The sequence below is a fragment of the Falco punctatus genome, assembly GCF_963210335.1.
Source record: "Falco punctatus genome assembly, chromosome: 4".
Taxonomy (NCBI): domain Eukaryota; kingdom Metazoa; phylum Chordata; class Aves; order Falconiformes; family Falconidae; genus Falco; species Falco punctatus.
In genome coordinates, this window is record NC_137583.1 from 44865522 (window position 1) to 44882667 (window position 17146).

A 17146-nucleotide genomic window follows, 5' to 3' on the forward strand; every position below is an offset into this window, starting at 1 on the left:
TCGGGGACCGTTCTCTCTCATCCTGCACGGAATTCAGAAGAGTAAAGAGCCAGCCTGGACAACATTTTTCTCTGCCCTCCCACCGCTGGGTTTCAACAGCTGAAGAACTGCCGTGCTGAGACACACCAGCAGCACACCAGAGCCCCGGCACCAGCGGGGAGCATGGCTCTCCCCTCCGCTGGTGGGACAGGTGCTGCGTCTGCCTGGACTGTAGAACAAGAGATGGCCGGGCTGGCTTCAGTGCACATGTCAGGGGGGGAAAATAATAATAAAGGTATATGGGGGTGTGGGGGGAGTAAGAGAATGGGAAAATACTAACTGCTGCCTTCAGGGAGAAGCATGGGGCAGACAGAAGTTGGAGATGCGGGAACCCAGGGAGGTGAGCAGACTGGGCACGTGCATGTATGTGGGAAAGGGGGAAAAAAAGAGACAGGGAAAGGGGAAAGATTTAGGAAAACTGAAAAAGAAAAGGAATCAGGCTACAGGAGTTTGAAAAATTGCTGCCCATGATTTTTGGGCTGCAGACTGCATTAAATCCTCATAACACTATAAAAAGTGACACGCTTCCAGGTATCACACTCCTGCAGAGCACTCGTGCTACGCAATCGAGCCCGAGAAGCGCTCACTGCTCAAGAGCAGCAAACTCTCCGGCCCCTTCACATGGCTTTATGCACCTTGCCACTTCCCTCGCTCAAGCCCCAACCTGACCATCACCTGTGAACGAAGCCTCCTAAAAACACTGAGGCTCCCATTCCCACCAGTCCGAATGTGCACACACACGTACGTATTTAGGCAGGTGGGAAGTTTTATCCACTTCTGTTAAGTCTTTCAACTGAAGGCCAAATGTTAACTCAACTCCTACACACAGGAATTAGTAAGAGTTTTTACAGTCAAGCAAAAGCAGATGGAGGTTAGGTTAATTTGCCCAAACATTGCAAATTAGACAGAATCACTTCAATTCTGATTTCTTAGCTCCCAGCTCTCTGCTCTGTCCAACCGAAGTTTCACTGTCTGATCGCTGAAGATTTAACTCGTGGTCCAGTTCCTCTGAAAGTGCTGTCTTCAGTGAAGGCAACTTGCCTCAAGGAAGAGATTACGTCAACTGACAGATTGCTTTTAGGTTTTGTGAATGTTTCCTAAATGGATAGCAAATTTACCCCTTCCCTCAAGTGCAGCGTTCTAGGGGACCTTGAAATGAAGAGTTGCCATTTTCCAAGTGAAAGCATTTTGTGCTGAAGCAGTTTTGAAATTTGTTTCAAATTAGCCCAAGGTAAATAACCAGAAATGTTTTAAATTCAAAAGCGAAACAAGATACTAGACTCAAGAGGAAGATTAGGTTGACAGATGTCAATTGCCTCTGCTCCTTTTTTTTTTTTTTCCTTCCCCAAGGCTTTCCAACATTTCATTTAATTTAGTCTGAACCAAGATCTTTCCTACCATCATGTGCCATTCAGCCACCAAGCGAAGAGAAAATCGTATGATTCACTCAGCTTTTACAGTTAATCATACTGAGGGCACAATTAAGTCTCTTGAGGGTACTGCAACAGGCTGCCACAATATTTCTGTGTCATGACTCCATGGCATCCTCTTTCGCCAAAGGTTGTTAGTACTAGTATGAATCTATTTATCAGCAGAGTGGATCAGGATGATCAGCCACCAAAAAATAAGCTTATGAGCACTGCCTGTGTGTGACATCCTACTTTCATCTCCCTCCCCAGCCAGCCTTAAAAAGCTTATGGTGGGGTTTTGGGAGTTTAAACAAACAAAAAAAAAATTCCGCCTGGCTCCAAGCCATTAATACGATGGGACTGTCTTTCCTGTTATATGCACCTTCTTCTCTGCTCCATGCCCTAGACCTGGCAGCCTGGCCCACCCCACTGACCTGGAGGGACGGCTTGCCAGCAGGAACACTCTGCGGTCCCCGCACCAAGGGCGGAGGGGTGGCCACAGCACTCCCAGAGGAACCAGCAGGCTGGAAGAGGAAAAACCAGAAAGAAAGCACAGACGAGTGTAAGGCTGTAAGCAGAATTACAGAAGCTCAGGGAATAAAAGTGTTTACCTCCTTGCGCCTCAGCAAGAGAATCTTCAAAGACTGTGGTTTTCCCCCTCCCCCAGCCCTTTCTTCCTCCAACCATCTCAACATGCGTATTTAAATGAAGAAATCATTAGGTAAGTATAGATAAGATTACACCCGGAAAATAAAAGAATCTATACACCAAAAGCAGAGCAATGTGGAAATCTATTTCAGCAGTCTCAGCTTCGAGCCCACTTCACTCTTATCCACCATTACTACTAGTGGCAGTAGTACATCTCACTACATCACAAGCATAATGTTCAAGCATAATGCAAAGTGAAAAAAAGTTTAGGAAAAAAAGACTTGAGATATTAGGAAGTTTAGGATAGTGTCCGTTTCGCCCTAGTTAGTTCAAACACCCAGAGCTCACTGCTCAGCGTTCAGCAGCGAGCTGAGCGACGCAGGTACTTGCATTAGTTTCCATCCCACCTACTGAAGCACTCAGGAAGTCCAGGAGAAAAAGACGCCAGTAAAGCAACCAAAACCAGCCAAGAGAGCTGTATGCACATCCATCTGCACCGTCAAGTGCACTTAAATCTACACATTGCCCCCATCACAATATCCATCAAGTCAGCATCACATGCTGTAAAATAATTTTTTTTTATTTGCTATTGTTACCAACACTTGAAATTTAGCCTGTGCCTTGACAGCAGCACGCGGAGTGCTCGAACGCCCCCTCACCTCCCATCTCCTCTGCTGCCACCCTCCACCTCTACTCTTCAGTGCCAGCATGGGTGGCACGTGGTGTGAGCAGACCAGGCGACCACTCTGACTCAGGTAGAATTTCTGCTGGGTTACAGTTTCTGCTGGGAACAGCTCTCCTCCCAGCACTCTGCACGCTGCGCGCTGTTGTGTCAGATGAGGGGTGGGGACAGAAGAGGAGGGAGGGAAGGGAAGGGAGTTCAAGGTGGGAGGGCCGAACCATTCCTTCCAGGGGCTGCCTGGATCTTTTTGGATGATGCAAGTGTGTAGCTAACTGTAGACTTACTTCAGCTGGCAAGACCTGGAATCCAGACCTGGGCTTCTGCCGCAGAACGCAGCTCTCTGCCGCCAGCTCCCTGAGCCTAGGGTTCAAACGCTTTAACTCTACCTGTCAGCACATTTGTTACGTGCAAGAATCTCTCCCAAACGTATTTCAGCAACCCCTCTACGCGGCATTAAGGACTGGATGGAGTGTTTAATAATTGGAAGTAAATTACATTCATCAGTGCATCTGAGTTTTAATGAAAAGGTCTTTGGTTTTTGAATACATTTGATAGGGTAAAACTGTTTTGCTGATTGGTCTTGGCAAGACAAAAAAAAAGAGGAATTCTACAAAAAGGAATGGTTAGCAGCATAAACCCCTATAACACAGACATTTTATGAAAAGTGAGATATGCTTTATTTTAAAGCTATTTCATTTCCACAGGTTATGGCAACTGCCACAGTCACTGAAATTTCTTCCCCTCCATTTCAAAAGACGAGATGGTAAGTATCTGTAGGAAAATAAATACCTTCTGAGTAGTGGTTTCCTTCTGGATTTGACTTTGCCGTAACTTTTTCAATAGAACAAGCTTTGCTTCTTCTAACCGTAACTCTTCTTTTAGTTGTTTAATCATTCTCTCACGCTCCTCTGGACTGCTTTTCTGCAGGGCCAGGTAAGGCAATAGAGGATGGGAAAACAGGGAGGGGGAAGAGGGAAAAGAACAGATACCATACAAGTTACAACATGAACTTACAGCATTATAATTGTCATGTATGTCTTAATATCACCGACATGCCTGCAATATACGGACACGAACCGAGTACAGAGAAAGAACTCGGGGAAAAAAAAAAAAAAAAGCATTTTCACTAGCAAAACAAAGTCAAATGAAGAGTCAAGACAACAAATCTGTGTTATGGTGTGCTAAGGGACACTGCGTCCACCAAAATGCCAATTCTGAAAAAGATGCACTTTTGAAGGATACAAAAATCAAGGAGTTAAGAGTCTGGAAAGTCAAAAAGGACATCAGCCTTTAATGGCTTCAAGATTCCCCACTTGCAAATCCATCTTTATAAAACCACATGTCCACATGTCCCTGTGATCACAGGTGCCTCTGTAGAAACAAGTGGTGTGTTTTCTTCTTTCTGGTTGGCACAATTTAAAGTATGTCAAGACAAGAAGACTCACCATGAGTGCCTCTGTGTTGGTCTCTTTTAATGCTATTTTTGTTAAACCATTCATTCTAGGGCTAGAAGGTTCATTGTCGGATAACACTATAACGTCTGGTGAGGGGACCCTCTTTTCTCTTTTAATTTCACTGCAAATCAAAATTAAAATACAGAGAACACGTTAATAAAAACAAGTAAGCAATTACTTCATCCTGCAAAGCAACGTTATTTACAACCTTCTTCTAGATTAATATCAAATGTCTCAAATTCTGAATAAACCTGACGCGGACGAGCTCCATCGATTACTGCTCTCCTTGCGGGTATCAAGCTGCGCAGTATGAAAGCGTGCCACGAGGCAAGATGCAGCCACAACACATCACGATGGTGAATTCCTTCAAATGAGCAGCTTTTCCATCAGCCTTCACTCCCCTCAGAATTCCAGGGCTCTGCTTGCACCGGGGGAAGACCATATCCCAGCCCCAGGGACAAACAGGTCACTTGCTGCTTCTCTTTGGTGTGCCCAAGGCAGAGCCATACCCCTCCTTTCCTCATCCCTTTCCTAATGCAAATATCTGTAAGCTGTGACTCTTCCTCACCCAAGTTCCTGAATCTGAAGGAAACCCAACACAAACAATACACACCTATTCACCTACCTAAGTTTAAGTACTTTATGGCATTATTTTCTTTCAACACCAATGCTACTAAATTTTTCCCCACTATTAACAGCAGAAACCTCTAACAGCCTCAAAACCGATGGCACAGCCATGCAACTTCACCCAAAACCACCGAAAGGTCCAGACTTATACTGAATTTAACTTTTTACTTGGCTTTAAATGCTCCATGCCTTGAGACAGCTGCACCTGAAGTCCCAACCTCTTGGCTCCATCACCTACTATTATTATATGAGAACCAAATCTTAAGTGACACGAAGCAAAAGAGACAGAGATGACGTGATGTGACAACAGCCGCCAGTCCTCTCCTCTGCTGCACAAGTTGGTAACTGTCAGATGACCTTTGGAACCAGGATTTGGGATTTCAAACTAGGAAGGGCAAGTATTTTAGAGCAAGGTTTGCAGCATGTTTGCTGAGAGATCCAGCAGAAGCTTCACAGGAATGGAACAGCAAAGTCTTCTGCACTGCCCAGGAAAGGACAGTGCCTGGGAAAGGGCCATCATCAAGAATTTTAGGAGAATGTAACACAAGTATTTGTCTTTTAACCCAAAGCCAGAAGCAGGAACAAATAAAGCTTATAGTGAGAACCTTCCGTCTTACAGTTATTCATTAAACAAAATGCATAAAGAATTTCCATCAAGCCAGACGAAGCAAATACGTAAGCGTGGCTTGTACCATCCACAAATAAGAGATGTGGCATATGAGCTTTGTACTTTTAAATATCAGGCTATTACTTCTTAGACTAAACAAGAATTTATAGACCTAACTGATAGGCCACATTTATTAGGAACCCAACAATTAACAGAAATTAATCCTTATTATCTTATTTAGTGCTGCAAAGGCTATTCACACAGGGTAACGGCGCTGAAGAGCCGTGTGCCCTGCTGAGCTCTATGAAGCTCACCCCTTCAGTACACACAGCAGGTCAAACGGTGGTTTGGACACTGCAAAACCCACCTCAAATACTGCAAACCCCAACTTTTAAATTACAATTTCCATGCCAGTGGAAAAATTAAAAGTAGAGGAGTGTCCTCTAGAGGGCACAGCGAGCCAGTAAACTCGAGCCATTGACACTCCTGGGGTGGTTTCAAATTGAACAGCGGCACAGGTGAAGGATTTCCAGCTTTTTCCTGTACCTGAACGCACCAAATGGGCTCAGATTGCTCTTAGTGGGGAAGCAACTGGGTCGGGCCAAGCTCGAACCGGCTCGGTAAATTTTGCCGGCAACGGCAAAGAGCAGCCTTGCAGGGGATGCACCGACGTGCCGGGGTGCACCGACGTGCCAAGCTCGGCACTGCTGAGCCCTTTCCCGATGACAGCCGGGCAGCTCCACGTGAAGGACAGACTCAACGGGCATCAGGCACTGGCCGTTCCTCCGCAAACTTTACGGTTAAATCCCTCGTGAAAAGCACAGGTGGTTAAGTTGGCTGAAAAGCGGAGGATCACAGGAACACGAGGATCTGAGCAGCCAGCGTTCCCAAGCTGACCCAGCCCGCTCCGGGAGGACAAGGGCTTGTCTTGCCCACAGCACCGCAGGGAGTGGAGCTGCCCAAAGCTACGGGATCAACAGTTACAGCCCCAATGCATCTGCAAACACGTGGCGATGGGAAGGATTTTATCCGGAAAGGGATGATGACCCTGCCAGCAGCGACGCTTCGCCCCCTCTCCGAGCAGTCGGGCTGTGCTGTGTGGGGAGGTTGGCGGGAGCTGGGAGCTGCCCAGGGTCCGTGCCGGAGCCACCGCTGCCACGCTTCGGCCAGCTTTGCTCCAGCCGAGGCGGCAGTGCCTGAACCGGCTCCATGGCGGCACCGGGGCTGTCCCCTCCGCACGGCGGGGCCTCACGTGACACTGGGCACGTGACCGCCACGGCGAAAACCATGGCAACGGCCGGTCCCAGCCGGTGCTGCCCAGCCGTCATTTTGTGAGGTGAGGTCGGGCTCAGGTGCTGGCAGAGAAAATGGAGTGGCCGTGCCCGGGGGTCCCCGCCACCCCCGGTGCCCACCGCCCGTTGCAGGCACGTGCGCCAAGGGGCGCTTCTCAGGAAAATAAGGGAGAAACGGCAAAATAAAATAAAAAAATAATTTCTGAAACACCGCAAGGGAGTCACCGAGCGCATTGTGGAGTTCTGGGTTTAATTTTCGGGCTGGACGAAGGAGACATGAGGCCGGGTGGCCCCTGGGACAGCACAGGGAGGAAAAGCTCAGCCCTGGCCCAGCTCAGGTGCTGACACGGAACGGAGCCACCCGCAGCCCAGCAGGACCCACAGGACTATGCACTCATCGGCCACCCGAACACTTCTGGAAGCACAAAAAGCCACCACCGGAGCGAGGAGGAGGAGGTGGGCACCGTGCGGGCCAAGCCGGGGTCTTGGCCGAGGGGCCACTTGTGCTCCCGATGCAGGACCGAGCACCGGCAGCTGCTCCCAACGCTTCAGGTCAGCCCCCAGCCCATGCCCAGGCCACCAGGAGCCAGGGTGGGCATCGGTCCGCCCGGCCAAGGCCAATAGCAGCTGCCTGGCCACACTGGGGTACCACACACGCTTTCCCCCAGAGTCCTTCCCGGGATGGGCCAACAGCATCTTTGCCAAGGAGATGGGTCAGGGGTCCCCTCGGCGGCAGGGGTCCCCTCTGTCACCTCCACACACTTGGAAGAGAGCAACATCAAAGCAAGGCATCTATACAAGATACCGCTGCTTTGCACAAAACAAAAAAAACCCAAACACCCCCCCCCCCCCAAACCAAGGCTGCCCAAACCATTTTGCGGGACCACAACAGGAGATGTGGAACAAGGCAGTAAAACCTTGCCCCAGCAGCTCTGCCATCAACCCCATCCCTTACTCGGGCTGTGAAGCAGGAGGAGACGAGACCAGGAGTGCCCATCACCAGCCTGACAGCTCTCCATCCAAGGGCTTCCCTGAACCTGCACGGTTTCTCTGCTTTGCGAGGTACATTCTGCACTGTAAGACACTGATCTAATAAAAGCTGCATTAGCAACCGCTGCGTTCAGAGTTTTCATGTATTTCCACAAAAGCATTAGTTGTATCTATTTACAACCATCTCCCTCCACCAACGCTGAGCCTGTTGACATGCGACCTCACAGAGGAAAACCCTTCTTGAAAGAGAGATACTATATATATATATTTTTTTAAGGCAACGCACATTGACCACAGCATTGTTCAGACTGCTGTTGAGTATCTCAGGATTTATATCCTCAGCGGCACAACCAACTGCAGAGTGAATGAGGTGGCACAAGGCTGAACGCCAGAAATGCGGACCAGAACTCTGCAAAACAACCTTCCTTTAAAAAGAAATTTGCTTTACTCTTTTGTTAGCCTGTGTGTAAAGCAAAAAATTCAAAGCAGATGTTTCAAAATAAGACAGACAATGGAAATATCACCACTTGCAGAAAAATACTGCCACCAGCAGTTAATAATTTGGGATAACTGCCCTGATACTATGACCTTTATCCTTTGAAGCCATCAGGCATATCCTTTAGCTAAATAAAGACATAGTTCTATTATTCTCCCTTCAGCTTTCATAAGTGTTGTTGTCTCAATCATTTGGACTCTGCGCTGGAAGATGAAGGCAGGGTTGCTGCCCAGTTACGTACACCCGTTTAAGCATTTGCAGCAATAAACCACAATCTAACAGAGACCTTACAGAAAGTTTGTGTAAGGAATCAAATGCAGACCTCCGAAGTCACCAAGTATCCTAAGAAAAAGGCCACACTTCCTCCAATACCCTCTTTTAAAACCTCAGAGCACAAGGACAGACACATCACGCTATTCAAAGAGATTTCCTTGGTGTCTTGGAGCATCCTGTAGCAATTCAGAGCACATCAACTATTCCAGAACAAACCAAACCAAACCAAGAAGCTACTTCCCTGTGGGAACACTGTATTTATTTGCTGATTTGAAGAAAAGAAGAAGGTCAGGTGGCCGAACCCAGCCTTGGAGGTCTGCTTCCACTTAGCTGGGCCAGAGGAAGACGAATTACATTTTTGTCTTCAAGATGATACATATGAGGTCTTAGGGACCTTGGTGTGGACTCAAGTTTTTTCCAACAGATTCACATTCCTGCGAGACAGAAGTTTCAATGGAATACAACCAAGGAAGGCAAAGTTAAAACTTAACTTTTTAGTAAAAGAAAAGGAGACACCCAGGAACTACTGGCTCTGGTAGAGGGTTTAACTTCAGAGGACTGGAGCTTCACAACATCAACAGAAGAGCTCCTGGATCTCAACAAGCATCTTTGCATATGTTCCTACTGATCCAGAAGCACTACACAAAAAATAAGCTTCCTTTTACAGACCAGATCCTACCCATGCTCTAAAACGCCCTTCTGATCACTCTTCCAAAAAAAATAAATTTTTTTAAATGGTAAAAATAAAAATCTGTGCAATGCTCACTTGGTTCAAGTTACAGAACTACTGACCAGAAACATGCAACACCCCACTGCAGAGCAAGAGACCCCACTGCACAGCCCCATCCTGCGGTATCCCCCCATATTCCGCCCATCCGCAGGTAACCGGAGACACCACCACAGTGGTTATTCAGAATAAAGCTTCATCTGCATTAGCAAATACGCAACAGTTTTGCCTCGGTCCATTCAACAACCTCTTGTATACTCTCACCCAAAAGTAGCTGGCAAGAAAGGAAGACAAACAAGGAAAGAAAAAACCATGCAGTGGGGAATTTGTTGTTTGTTTGTGGCTTTTTTTCTTTTTTTTTTTTTTTTCCTAGAGATGTTTTATCTACGTGAATTAAAGAAGTTGCAATGGATCTAGTGACTGTGGTGTGAAACTGAAGTAGAACAAACTTTGCCCCTTCCTCCAAACATAAAGGAACGAAACTTTACTCAAACTATGTGTGCATTTGAAATAAAACATTAAAATTCCCCAAGAAGCTTTGGCACAGGTTTTGTCACATCCTTTAGTATAACGCATACCAGGAGGCACAGACACAACCTACGTAAGATGAAAAGGAGATCTACAGTATGGGTCTGTGCCATATTTCCAGGCTTACTAACGGGAGAGAGGAGCCTACTGCTCTTTACTGGCACTGCCGTGAACAGCGTTCCCAGTAAATTCCAGTAAAGTGGAGAGTCTGGTCAGCCAACACAGGCTGCATCCCAACGTCCTTAAGCACATGTTAGAATTTCAGCATCAAACCCAACCATTTAGGAAGTTTTAAGTGTGATTTGGCCAGATTAAACAAAACAGAAACCCCCAAAACAACCTAAAACCCTTCAAAGCACCAACATTTAGCATCCAAACCCTACCACGAAAATTCGGAGCACAGCCACCAGGCCAACTTTCCTACAATCTCAAAACAATCTCTATTAGTTAGATGTTACTTTTAATTATCCTGCGTAACAAAGGGATGAGATTATCCTGAGGTTCCAGAGCAGTGCAAGATTTTTCAAGCACACAAATCATAACCAGCAAGATCTAAAATTAAAGGAACTAAGGCATTCAGATAGATTATTTGTCTGACAGCACAAACTATACGGATGCCTACAAACTCTTCACTCTCATCCTTCCTGAAAAATGCAGTTTTCATTTAAGCAAACAAGCGTGGCTTAAGCTAGGCCAGCTCACATGTAATTTGAAGAAGTGAGATCTTCAAGCTGCGGGTAGATTTGCGTGTACCCCACATCAGGAGATGCAAGCAATTATTGGGAAAACAAACCAAATGTATCAAATGCAGACTTTTGGGCTTATCCAATGGGCTTACATTTCAACTGGAAGGAAAATCCATACTCTGTAGCTTAATGTGACAAGGGGACACAACACATACAGTGTTCTGGAATGTGGGGTTCTTTTGTTTGTTGTTGGTTGGTGGTTGTTTTTTTTTTTAAATAAAATCCCAACTGATACAAATCCTGTAGGAATAATTTCTGTTTATCAGCCAGCCTTAGCTGTTTTTGATCAAGCCACAATTAATACAGATAAGATAATTAACACGCTAATGTACCACTCTTGGCAAATAGTGAAAACACAGAAAAACTGCAAGATGTTCCACAGCCTAAAAAGTTTTCCAGTTTGCTTTACGGAGGACGTGTTCACCCCAAGATTGCTATCAAGACAAAGCAAGAACTGGGCATAGACAGACAGATAGATAGAAGCCAACTCTTGTATTCATGTTTTATTAATAATATCACCCTCACCACTGCCATCACACTTAAGTGCTGTGACAAAAGCATTTTCTCACTCTCTCTCACTTTCCCTGTATCACTGAGAAGCTTCGCTTTCTAGAATTCTGAAGTGAAACATTTTTTGATATTATCTATTTGGAGAGTTACTATAATTTTGAGGATTTCAGATGGCAGAGCGCATCAACCCAGCACAACACAGCCGCTCACAGGGTCAGGTAGTATCCTTCCTGTAAACACTCCACACCTCCCAGCAAGGTTTTCCTGCTACTGGGACATCGGTACGCTGCTCCTGAAGGATCCTGATGCTTTTGCCCTAGAAGCAAGGACAACGTGTCATCTCCTAGACCTGTTTGAGCACAGCAGCTCCTGTCCAGATAGCCAGTTACACAACTGTGTCCAGAAGGATCACGCTTGGTCTCTGCCAGACCTCACTGTGAGCACACCAGGAATCAGGAGCTGAACCAGGGCTCTATGTGTGACTAGTTCGGTTGTGTGGCTCAGGGAGGAGTACTAGAAAACACCTTGAAAAACAGTCAGAACAAACGTTTGTAGGTGGAGGGCGCTGCATCTGGAGTACGCCAAATGCACCGTGACGCAGCAGGCAGCACGGCCCAAGAACGGCTCCAGGAGAAAGCCCCAGCTGGAAGCAACTGATGCTCAAGGCAGGGCAAATGTGCTAAAACTGTGTTTAAGGGGAAGGAAGGAACAGAGGAGAGGGGCAGAACAGAGGAAAGGGAAAGCAGAGCTTGAAAGATGTCAGGATTCAAGCAGCTCTTTCCCTCCAGCACCCGTGCTGATGTAAACCAGTGCATCCACAAGCAACGCGACAGACGTGGGACTGTTTTACCATCCCACTGCAAACCAGACGTGTCCTTATCGAGGCGGGAGGACTCTCCTTCCTCCCATTCCTTCTCTGCAGTAGGTCTAGGATAATTACACACCAGGGCAGCTAGCTCCCAGTGCTGCAAAAACGCCAGGCAGAGGAGCAAGACTTTGGTTTGGCCTTGGGTGACCTCTCATCAAAGACTTCTACCACTACAGACTTTCTTCTGTTTCGTCTGGCATCAGAAAATGTGCTTAAACCAGACTATTTTTAAATTTAGCTTCAAGGTTTAGGGGAAAAAATATATTAAAAGAAAGGTATTTTTAAGTTTAACATGGAGATATGGCTAGGTTTGTATTTCAAATCTTGAAAAATCAACTGATTTCAGAAAGATAATCCATTCAATCAGCTTTACGTCAGCTAAACTGTGATTATTGCTGGGCCACCTTTTCCAAGGAAAATATTATGTTTGCAGTTCCAAAAGCATTAAGGAAGTTTAAAAGCCAAAGCACCATACATCACTAAGCATGAATTTTACCCAAGAAGTTTGTAGCAGTTCAGTCATTTTAAGCAACAGCTCTTTTCTCATCTCAGAAAATCAGCTCAACTGCTTGAAAGACACAGGTCTCATGAAAGCTGGGAGCTAAATTCCTCTGAAGATCAAAGGTGTGGAAAGGTAAGTCCCATACTTAAAAAAACCCCAAACCCCCCCAAAACAACAACCTTATGAAATTAAGATCCACCTTCCCTACAAATGCCAATTGTATTCATATATATGCAAGAGACGGGACCCATCCAGAGCCAAGCTTCCTCTCTATCACTGGCATCTCCAGACTCCGATTGCATTTGCTTGGAGATATTTGCATCCTGCGGCTGGCCAGCTGCTCAGCACCACATTTGTGCTCTGGGAGCAGAGCCACGCAGGGACCGAGGGAGCTTGGGAAGCTGCTGCCTTACTTCCAGAAGTCTGCAGAATAACTCAAGCTCATTTTTGTCATTTGAGATGACCGAGGTTTTAATCCTTCTCTATTAAAAATTTTATACCAATAAGTGTTATGAAAGGTGTTCCAACTTAAACAGTATCCAAAGAGCTTACCCAAAGCCTCAGAAAATTCTTAATTATATTTATTATGATTAACTTCAGTGCACTTGAGATCAGACTGCCTCCTCACGCAAGCATATTTTTTTTGTACGGGGAAGCCTCTTCTACCTCCTTGCCGAAACTGAATACAACAATATCCTATTACCACCTGAAACAGGAACGCTGTACGGAGAAAGGATGTTCTCTCGTCTCATGTAAATAGGTGTTATTGTTCCAGATGCTCTCTGGGAAGTTAAGTGTACAGCCCCTTTTCATCATCCTGTTCACACGTCTTGCAACAGAGACGGACACCAACAAAGCAGAAACACTGGCACGCATTTCAAAAAATATTATAAATTCACCAACAGCACATGCATGTGGGGGCAAGTACTGCAACAAAAGAGTTAGAATACCTGATTCTAATTTATTCAATTTTTGGTATGAGCAGTCTTTTTAGATATTCTTCAAAACAAAACAAAGAGCATGCATACCCGGGTTAATTAGTAGGTAGCAATTACACTAGAAGACACCTTCAGAGATTTACTCCTAGTTAGCACAATACAACTGCTTGACATGGAAGTCACCCATTACCCCAATTAACTGCTTCTGTGCAAGACACAAGCACCTCCTAAATATCAAATTGAGCAACTTGTGTCATTGTCCCTCTGGCAGAAGGTTTGTGGAGAAAGTTGAAAACTACCACTCCACCTCGGTCACACTGATGGAGGATGGTCTTGTTTTACATACACTGAAGCTGTATTTGGATAAAGTAATCAGGCTCTTGCAGTCTAAGTTACTTCTCTTAGAAAAGCATCAAAAGTCTGGAAGAGTTTCCAGATGAACTGCCATTAAACATCAAAGATACCAATTTTCTTAGTAGCAGCCATAGGTGCCCCTCCTCCCAATAATTCCTGTGCTGCTGATAATGATCTGGTGTTTTCAGTTTCACACCTCAAATCTGCCCTGCCGCAATACCCGACATCCAAGTGAACACAGATTACTCTGAGAACCGTTTAAGCGATTTTGCACAGACAGGCAGGTCTCAGCTCTTACGTATCCACCGCTCCAGCATCACCTGGTGTCAGAACCAGGAACGAACGAGGCTTCTAGACTCCCTACTCCACATGTTGCATCTTACTGCACTATAAAGAAAAAAGCAAGACCTCAAAGGGCTAACTAACATCAGGACCACAGAATTATTATGCTGGCACAGCCAGAATCTGGGTTAGAAATGTGGTAGAAGATTTGGAATCTGGCTTTAAAGTGATGCCCGTAAATCCCTATGTCAGAACCACCCAATTCATGTGTGCATCTCACACACAAGTCAAAGGAAGAGCTTTATTTTTGTTGTAATGATAAAATTCTCCAAAGCGATAAGGAACTTTGAATTTATGCTTTCAGGTGTCAAAATTCAGACATGTTAAGGAGGCTGAACTTTCAAAAAAGTATTAAGAACTTGCCCTACAGAGAACTGCTGCAGACAGGTGCTGTCTTTTCACAACGCTTCTAGTGTCAAAATCCACAAGTTTCTTCAAAAAGAAAGCCAGACTTATCCACACATACTGCTCTGTCAGGAAGAATCACACTGCAATTAAAACTCCTCTGTTTAGACAATTACTATCTATTATTTTTCCTATATCACAGCTCAATTAAAAACCCCAAACCACTCTTCCTCACATAAATCTCAATCAGTAGCTCAAAGCGCATCCTCTTTGTAACTTGTATGTTTTTCTATGCAAGACCTTATTTCTTTACTCAGCTGCTCATCACAGCTGCCACTGCTGTCAAGGCTCGGGGAAGAAAAATCAGTAAAGAAGTTACAGAGAAGTAGATGCTGAATCTCGTGTGAAGGGCCAGAGCTGCAACATACATGCAAAATTTTAATTCTCTCTACCTTTAAGGTGCAGAGAACTTCTTCCTCGTGCAATCCGACCACGTTTTGCTGTGCCAGTATCCCAAACGTTACAGTGCAACGGCAGCACGTAGGTCATAACTCACCTTTTTGAGGTACTCATGTCCACAGGCTCATCTCCCGTCTGAACCTCCACTTTAATGGTTGCTTTCACCTCTCCACCTTTCAATAATCCTTGCACTTTTCCAGCTCCAGGATCAGTTTTTATTTTCATGTCGCCTTCAGCATTTATATCTGTTCCTAACAGTCCTTTCTCCATTTTTATTTTTTTACTGTCCACATCGTTATGTGTTATCTCACGTTCTAACGCTCGTTTCTGACTTCGTGTTCTGCATGCTTCCTCTGTCATTGTGAGGCTCTGGGGAGAGAGGAGACACAAAGGAGTTAAGAGCACCGGCAAAAAAAAAAAAAAATCTAACTTGGACAAAACACCTTAATTTCAAAACAGGGCAAAGTACAGTGGTTACTGCAAAAGAAGCTCCAAAAGAGCAATAGAAGTGTTGCCGGTATGCTCACTTACCCTATCTCCAACATACATCTCAGTCTGAAGCTATTAAGCACCCGGCATCACTGTACTTACACTTTTTATGTCAAGCAAAGACAAACAAACAAAAAAAAAGGAAAACAAGAACACACACACAAACCTCACTAAGCATAAACTAGAATCACCGAGGAGGAGAAAAAAAAACAACCACCCAACCAACATAACCCTGCATTAGAGTACAGGAGACTCTACAAACCCCCACGAGGAAAAAAAGTTTGGCTCTTTACCAAAAGGCAGAAGAATGTATGTATTTGCCTCACATGCAAATAAATGCAATTACAAAATTGTAGATTAGGATCTCCCTGGGACTGCTGCCATATCTTTCTGAGGACCTAAGCCTGATTGCAAGTTTCGGGAATCAGAGACTCTGGGGAGAAGGACCACCACACCCTGCGTGAAGGGAGGCTTCCATAGCTCTTGACAGCCTGCTGCCAGGCTAAGGCACTGCCATTGTAACGCTCAAGTTGAGACTTTCTCCCCTCCTGGAGAAGGAGCCAGGCTTTTCCAGGCAGCAGAGGAAGCACTGGGCTCAGGGGAACCAGGCTTAACCCCTCGCCTGCCGGAGCCATGGCAAGTTTGGCTCCTGGTGGGCTCTGCCATCTCAGCCTGCACTTCGGTACCTGCGGCCACCCATCCGTCGGACGCGGAGCTGAGTCAGGCTTTGATCCCATGACATCACTGGGCTCCACATGACCCTTCCCAGGATGCAGCCTGCGAGACAAAGCACTTTCCAGAAACCAGTCTGAGCCGGCAGCAGGCAACCCGCAGCGGGGCTAACCCCGCCGCCGGCCGGCACCCTGGGATGGAGCATCCCTCCTCCTCCTCCGGCACCCACTGCTCCCCTCGGGATGCTCGGGGACACCGGGCACCAAGGGGGTGGCCTGGGGCAGGGTGGGGGGAGAGGGAGATAATTACACACACACCCCCCTTAAATTTTTTTTAATTAATTAATTGATTTATTTATTTATTTTTAAGCATTCCTCCCATCTCTCAAGATTTTTTTTTTCTCCTCCTTTTAAAATGGGTTCCAAGTGTAAGGCCATCACACAATAGTTGAACAAAAGTGTCTGAAATGTTTTTAGCAGCAAGAGATTAACGTAATTACGCAACATAATTAATCTCTCTCACCCCCACCACCCTGTTATTCAATAATGTCACATAAGCATTATCTGAAATTGCCATTTCGATAGTGTAAGCTCCATGCAAGTGGCCACGAGTTTCTCTGCATGGTGTTGGATGAAACATATATAATTTATTTTTTTTTAAGGGCGGGAGGGGAGATTTAAAATCACAGTCGATACACAAAAGTGCCTCCCCCTCAGCTGATCTGCATTTACAGCGTGACCGCGCTTGAACCTACAATAATGGGAGAAAGGTGTGTTTTACAGAAAGGCAAAGTTAATGTCGGTATTTATGAAAGCGAGTAAACAGCACCGAGCCCAGGCACGCCACCAGCAGCACGGCGATTTTCGGCGCAGCTCGGTGTACCCAGGCTGACAGGCAGCTTGTAATGATACTAGCACCTCGGGTTAAGTATCCCTGCTGCTGAACAGCAGTGTAACTCTTTCCCCCATGAATAAGCCACCAGACAGTCTGACTAGCAATAGCAAATCTTATTCCTATTAACTCTGTGTAAATGCCTCTGAACCCAGGGCTAAAACAAAGGACCGGCCACCTATCGCCCAGCTTACGTATGCCGTGATGTGCTCTTAACCACAGGGACTTTCTTGAAGCAAGACTGCTTAGTTAGTAGGA

At 45.7% G+C, this 17146-nt stretch overlaps 1 protein-coding gene across 7 annotated transcripts in view; it reads right to left on the bottom strand.

The window, feature by feature from the left end:
* The window catches only part of GATAD2A (GATA zinc finger domain containing 2A), a 66897-nt gene that overhangs the window by 9286 nt on the left and 40465 nt on the right, over nucleotides 1-17146 (bottom strand). For 4 of the 7 annotated variants that reach the window (XM_080384010.1, XM_080384012.1, XM_080384009.1 and 1 more), the window contains exons 3-5: nucleotides 14934-15205; nucleotides 4224-4353; nucleotides 3568-3699 (exon numbers count right to left, since the gene is read on the bottom strand). In XM_080384010.1, the coding sequence (XP_080240136.1) occupies nucleotides 3568-3699; nucleotides 4224-4353; nucleotides 14934-15196 (525 nt within the window). In that variant the 5' untranslated portion in view covers nucleotides 15197-15205. Of the gene's footprint in view, nucleotides 1-1882; nucleotides 1973-3567; nucleotides 3700-4223; nucleotides 4354-14933; nucleotides 15206-16011; nucleotides 16177-17146 lie in introns of those variants that run through there. The other 3 variants (XM_080384014.1, XM_080384013.1, XM_080384008.1) reach the window with 3 other exon arrangements.